The sequence below is a fragment of the Pteropus vampyrus genome, unplaced genomic scaffold (genome assembly GCF_000151845.1).
Source record: "Pteropus vampyrus isolate Shadow unplaced genomic scaffold, Pvam_2.0 Scaffold369, whole genome shotgun sequence".
Classification (NCBI taxonomy): Eukaryota; Metazoa; Chordata; class Mammalia; order Chiroptera; family Pteropodidae; genus Pteropus; species Pteropus vampyrus.
In genome coordinates, this window is record NW_011889150.1 from 67,925 (window position 1) to 74,907 (window position 6,983).

General features: G+C 63.2%; 1 protein-coding gene across 1 annotated transcript in view; it reads right to left on the reverse strand.

The window, feature by feature from the left end:
• LOC105305213 (histone deacetylase 4) overlaps window positions 1–6,983 on the reverse strand; it is a 211,788-nt gene that overhangs the window by 60,488 nt on the left and 144,317 nt on the right. The window contains exon 5 of the mRNA XM_023523003.1: window positions 2,281–2,560. Within this exon, the coding sequence (XP_023378771.1) occupies window positions 2,281–2,560 (280 nt within the window). The remainder of the gene's footprint in view (window positions 1–2,280; window positions 2,561–6,983) is intronic.

A 6,983-nucleotide genomic window follows, 5' to 3' on the forward strand; every position in this document is an offset into this window, starting at 1 on the left:
AGTCCTTCCCAGGGCGTGGTCTGCTTCTCGCAGCCGCTCAGGCGCAGAGCGGGTCCCCATCGGGGCTTGGCCGGAGCCCTGTGCGCCACGGTTTTCTGGGGTGGTGGTTACACAGCCCCTCAAGGAAAACCCGCAAATCTGACGACACACAGAAGAAAAAGTCCAAACTCACCTGCCTAACGCGAGACCCGTGGGCGTCTACCCCGTCCCGACAGAGCTGCAGCCACGCCTGGCAGCGCAGCCGGCCCGCCCCGACCCCGGAGGCCCACGCTGCCCGTCACGTGTGGACGAGCAGTGCGCTTCAGCCCCGTGCGAGTGCAGCCACCACACACCGCCACGGCATAGAGAGGTGACTCCAGGACACAAAGGGGCGGGGTCGTAGCCCGGGGCCCCCGGTGGGGCCGCACAGAGGGGCCACCAGGGCAGGTGGGGCTGAGGCTGAGGGCACAGGCCGCCGGGCATGACGGATCCAACGCCAAACCTGCCACGTGACTTCGGTTTGCTTCTCCCTGCGGTGGACGCCCTTCTCCTGGGCCCACGTGCCTCTGGGGGAGCCGCGACCCCACAGACGGGACAGAGAATGGCTTTCGGGACCAGGCGTTCGGCCTTTTTATCAGCAGCTTTCTGACAGAAGGGGACGGCGCCCTGCAGTGCTGGCCGCGCGCCCCGCCCGGGCTGTACAGGAGCAGGGACGGAAACGCCGTCGGGCGGTCCCGACCGCTCAGGGGGCACAGACGCCGTTTACTGGATTTGCTCTTTAAATTTCTGTGAAAGGACAGTGGAGCGCAGGTTCCTGTAAGTGTTAAATCTGTGTAAAGCTCGACTGATGAGAGAGAGGGTGTCCCGCTGACCGCGATGGAAACTGCTGCGAACTTTAAGAATTCACGGTCTCATCAGATTAATGGCATTAATTGGTATCAATGAGTAAAGAAAGCTGTGGATTTAAAATTAGAAGTACGGTAAATGTTCAGTGTAATAAAACTTCTAAGCATTCAAGAAGAAATTCACTGAACAGACCTGAGGAGCTCAGCAGCAGACGCTCGGCCCTGCACTCCCGCGTGCCGCCTGCCCGCGACCACAAACACCCTCTAAGCCGGGGCGACAAGGGCCCCTTCACAGGCGGCGCCGGTCCGCGCCCGCTCACGCCGGGGCCTGAGGTGTCCCCAGCAACCGCCAGGCCTGCCTCCCCACAGGACCACACTCGCGGGCCGCCGAGGCAAACAGCCACACTGCACACGGTTCATTATTAATCATAAAACCCGACCACCCAAATCCGCACCCCGAAAACCGCTGAGACTGCTGCTGGGATGGGCTGGGAGGCGGCACGGAGCATCCGACCGACGCTCGGGACCGGGGGGCGCTCAAGGTGCTGCACGGATCGTGAGCTGCAGACACAACCCAGATGGATTTCAGAGTCCCCTTACCCTTTCCACATTTTGTGAGGCTGTGTGCTTTTTATTGGGAGATTCTGGAAAAGTAGGAGGCACTGACTGGGCTGAGCTGCCCTCTGCAGTCTGAAAGGCTGGTATTTATCGGGAGGCGGGGCGCAGACTGCCTAGCTGGTACCCTCGGTTCAAACTCCCGCCTGGGTAAAGGGCAGCGAGTTCCCCAGTCCAACGAGGAGACCCGCCCGGAGACGCGTGAGGCCCCAGCGGGCGGGCGGGGGCCACGGAGCCTGCAGCCAGTGCTCACGGGCTCCTACGAGGACCGAGTGCTGTCTGCGGGCGGCTTTCTAGAGCAGAAGGCAGTGCCCACGTGGCAGGCCACACGTCACGTAGCAGGCACAGGGCCTCAGAGTCTGAACATGGAGCCAGGGCTCGTCCAGACCCCCGGCTCTCAACCCTGGCCGCACAGAAGCCTCACCGGGCGTCTCAGAAATGACAGCACGGATGCCCGTGGATCTACACAGCAGGACGCCTGGGCACGCTCCTGGCGGGGCCTCTTCCCTGAGGGGCCCGAGGAGTTGTCCCGGGGGACGAGCATACAGAGCGGCCTCCTGGCTGAGAGGAAGCCGGGCATCGCTCAGATGGTACGAGAGCGGCCTGGTCCACGGGGAGACATGCGCAGCCGCAACAGGAAGCAAAACCCAGGTCAGCGCAGTCGCCATGCCTGCTCTCGGCCACGGGGTCCCACAGACGGAACCCGGCTGAGGCACTCGCAAAGTGCCGTCAAAAAACAGAGCGACTCTGAAACATTCAGGCCTCCACTCACCCGTGCAACACACTACGCATCTCACACGCTTTATGATTTTCAACATTTTTAAGTCCGTTAGGAGTCAGCCAGACATCTTTAAAACGCTTAAATCAAACCGAAAGTCGTGCCAAATGCCCTGCAGCCCCTGAAGAAGTTGCCCTGCCGCCGGCCCCGGGAGCGGCGTGGCAGCGGCACCCGAGGGCCCCGCGGACTCACTCTCTTTGCCTTTCTCCTTGTTCTTGAGCTGCTGCAGCTTCTGCTCCCGGTGCTGCTTCTCCAGCTCCTGCTCCTGGCGGTGCCGCTCCAGCTTCCGCTGATGCTCCAGCAGCTCCTGCTGGTGCTTCATGGCCAGCAGCTCCTGCTGTTGCTGCGGGAGGGGGGGACAGACGTCAGAGCCCGATGCGAAACAGCAGGACGCACGCGTGAAAACCGGCGACGGGCAGCACGCCTCCGCCCAGCGCTGCCGTGGGCCCAGCCCGCACACGGCTGTCCCCACGCGCGGAGTCGGGGTGCTCGACGACCTGGGCATCTGCCGGGCTTTCAAACGTGGAAAATGAAAACAAAATTGGTTGAATTGCTAGAAAATACACAGGCAGCTTTACACCGCCACGCAAGCTGCGAATGCCCTTCACGGATGACAGAGTGCGAAGCGCCAAGGCCGCTCTGGAAGCTGCCTGGCACCCTCTCACAGGGAGGCACACACGCTCGCCCTAAGGTGCGGGGCTCACCCGAGACACGCAAACACACGTGCCGCACGAAGCCTGGGATGAGACCGTGCAGGCAGCCAGGCTCGACACGCCCAGGTGACCCTCAGAGCTGGACACGGCGGTGCACACACACCGCGAGCGAGCCCGGTGAGAGCCAGCACCAAAGCTTCTTGTCTACGGTGTCCTGGAACAGGAAATCCTAAGACCTGCGGATAAAAGTCAAGGCCGCCTCTTGGGGTGAGGCAGGAAGAGAGGCCGGGAGGGCGCGGCCGGGCGTGGGCCTGGCCGCAGGCGGCGGTGCAGACGTTGGTGCTCACCACAGTTTGAGGGCACCGGACACACGCTCGAGATCTGTACAAGCCGCAGTGAATGAATGACACCTCGTACTCTCAGAAATGACACGACTGGTGGCGTCAAAACTGTATTTGCAAAAGCAGCACAAACAAGGCTAAAATGCCAAAGGCAGACGAGAACAACCTGCTGCGCTCCTTAGGGTACAAAGGTGAACTCGACGTAACGGCTGCTGTAAGTTAATGAGATCGCAACACGCAGCCCGCTCCAAAGGGGAGAGGGTGAGACTCACAGACGTGGCCACGAGTAAACGGGGGGAAAGTCCCGCCTCACCTGTGATTCACGCCACCTTCTCTTATCACACGGGATCGGGTGGCAGGGAGCGTGCCGGCCCAGCTGGCCAGGCTGCAGGCAGCTCGGTTAGCCAGACCCCGGTCCGTGTCCCCTGCTCCTGCGTCCCCCTCCCAGGGGGGCTGCACAGACAGGCCCTCGGCTTCTGCACCAGCCGCTCACCAGCCCAGACCTAAGTGGGCAGATGTCTACGGCGGGTTAGGGACTCAGATATCCTCTCGGCCATGCACAGTGGGACAGTGAGCCAACAACAGAGACGAGGACGGTAACCGACACTCACTGAGGCCCCCTCAGGGCCTGACACTCATCACGGACTAAACGCCATAGCAATCCTGAGGCACGAGGCTCATGGCGACAGGCAGCCGCTGACCGGAGGCTGGGCGGAGCCCTGGCCCCACCGAGGGCAGCAGATGCGTGAGAGGCCCCACCGCCAGGGCCTCGGCAGGCTTCCTGGGCCCCAAGTCCCACGATCAGCCAGAGCAACAGGCAAATCAAGGAAAGAGGATGTCACACAGCTTAGCCCTCCTTCCAGTTAAAGATGCAACGTGTCACCTGCCACGTCTGGGCTTCTGTGAGGTTCACGTCACGCTACGCCGAGTGTTCAAGAAAAAGCACGTCAACTGTGGAAACCCCCAAGGTGAAAACGTCACTCTTCCGTCCTCTAAATAAAGCGCATACCCAGGCACACAGCACGGGTCCGTGCTCGCCAAAAAGACGCCGCTCGGCAAAACTTCAGAAGAAACTGGCAATGACGAGCGAGGAAAAGAAACACAGCCAGCAACTCACAGATGCCCGTGCGTGCGGTGGGGGTGGGGGGCCGGCCTCCCGATGACCGAGGGCCGGTGCCGGGCCGGCCCCCCACCCTCCACAGCCTTGCCCACTCGCCTGGGCTGTGGCCCCAGCTCCGGGCCCAGCCCGGCCAGTGGCCCAATGGCAGAGCTTGCAGACACAGGGCCAGGGTGGAACCTTCAGTCTCTGGCCTCCAGCTCTAGCTGGCCTGTCCGGCCATACCTGTGGTCACACACACAGCAGTGATTTACTGAGTGTGGAGTAAGCGGGCGGCACTCCTGACCACAGGGGACCCACAGCCCTGTCCACAAACACGGCTGCCTCCCTGCTTCCGCAAGGGGGCGGCGGGGGGGGGTCCACCCGAAAACACACCACGGCCAGAGAGGACGGTGTAGCTAGGACCCAGACCAGAGCCAGAGCAAGGAGGAGAGACTGCGGTCCCCACGGTGACCCGGGCTGGGGGCCTGGACAGAAGACCGGGTGTCCGGGCCCTGCGTGGCCGCGCATGCTTCCCCGGGAGACACTGCCCCTGGAGGGCGGCCACCCCCCCATCCAGTGCCCTGGGCTGGGGGCAGGGGCTGGCACACCAGTCAGGCACCGGCGGGAATGGGCGCCCAGCTCAGTGCCTGCCTGTGGGGTTCGTGGACGAGTGTCACTTTCCCGTGGAGGCAGAATTACATCCCAGGCAGGCGCCTTCCACACACTGGGGCAGTGGGGTCAGGGACGTCGGCAGGCGCCTTCCACGTCCTTCCTCGTCGCCTTGCCCGGCTTCCTGGGGGGCACTCGGCAGGCAGCTGGGGGCGTGCAGGGGCCAGACCGCCCAGACGTGAGCTGGCGCTGCCCACTGCCATGCCCGCAGACTGTGGGCTCCCGGGTCCGCTTCGTAGCTGGGAGGACTGAGCGGGGTGACATCTGGGACACACTTAGAACAGCCTAGCACCGAGCTTCACCGACGTCATCTGGAAGATGGTGCCCAAAGAGTTCGACTTCCCTGGACACTGGGACGTCCCCCTAGGGACGAACAGTGCCCTCCCGAGGACCCCGGGAAATGGCACGACAGGGGACATGTTCCCAGCACTTCTGAGCCCGTGACGGGCTTCCTAGCCCCGCAGTTGGCCGCCAACAGCGCGGTTTGGCCCGGCCACGCGCCCGCTCTGGCCCCGAGAGCTCTGTTACCACGCGAGTCACTGCTAACGGGGCACAGCAGTGGCGCCTTCCTCCCTTTCAGGAGAAAAGCCGCATCACAGCTCTGTGGCAAAACCGTGACGGAGCGGGGCTGCGGTGTGCCCCTCGGCGTCCCGTTCCAGACACGGTGCTCAGAGCGTGCGACCGTCACGCCCAGGCTCGCTGGGCCGCGCGCGCTGAGCCATGCCTGGATCCGCGTGGAGCCCCGCCCGAGCCCCCACGGCCGGGTCCGCGATCACAAGGAACACGGCCCCAGGGGGTCAGGACACCAGCATGAGAGCTGAGCGCTGGGTCTCGGAGAGAAGTGTGCTCCCCTGGGTACCACCCGCCCCCCAGGTGGCCTCTGCACGGCCCGTTCCCCGTCACCGGCTCACTACCCACGCACTGCCTAAATGGCGAGCGCGTGGAAATTCGCTCAACACAGTCTGACGACGTTTACTTTTCGGCCAGGACCCAGGACAGCGAGGTCTTCCGGTCACCATCACGGGAGCACTGGGAAGCACAGCCACGGACTCTGGGGTTGGAACCCACAGGACGAGGGAGGACAGGACTGCCCTGCAGTTTCAGTGAGAGCAGCAGCTGCGGATCCGGCCCCAACCCCCTCGTGCCTCGCGGCAACCCTGAGTGACCCCGTCCTCACACTCAGACAGAAGTCACACGCTATCAGGATCACGACAGGGAGTGACCTGTACGCTGAAGCCCATAAAACTGAAGGTGACGGGAACGCAGCAGACCTCGGCCCCCTCACATTTCAGGTCTGTCTCCTGATCTTGGGACAGAGTCCCCTACGCCCGCAGATTTGGGGAATGGAGGGTGAACTGGATGGCGAGGACGGCCCGCTTCCTCCCTCCGCTCCCCTGCCCGGCGGCGCCCCAGGCAGGCTCCCGCCGTGCTGGGACGGGGTGGAGGAACAAGTGTCACCAGTGCCGTCTGTGGAACCAAGGGCTCGGTGTCATGCTCAGTACGAGCCGGAATGGGTGCCGCGCTGAGTGTGTGAAGGTCAAGTCTCCTCTACGGAGGGAGGAACCGTTGAGAAGTTATGTTTTGCAGGACGAAACCATTAGAGCGATTTAAAATAGGGTAATTTCTCTAAGGAACGACAGGAACAGATACCATTACTCTAAGCAGAGGCTGACGCTGACGCTGAGTGCCTCGGAACCAGAACTCGGATCCCTGGGGTCCGCTTCGTCCACTCAGGCGTCGGGACTGAACGTCCCCATGTTCAGGGGGAAACCTGGCCAGACATTTCCAAGGGCGCACTGAAGGACAGACACTGGGGACAGGGCCCTGACGGCCCCAGCCGAGGACGGAGACCTTCCCAGTGTCCAGCATGCGGGCACCTGCCCTGCTCACAGGGCCTCCATGCAGGCCGAACGGGAGCTGACCGGTTGGCAGAGGCGGCAGCGGTCAGGCCGCATCGGAGGACAACGGCGCCGTCACGCCAAGGCGGGCAGCTCTGCAGCTCAC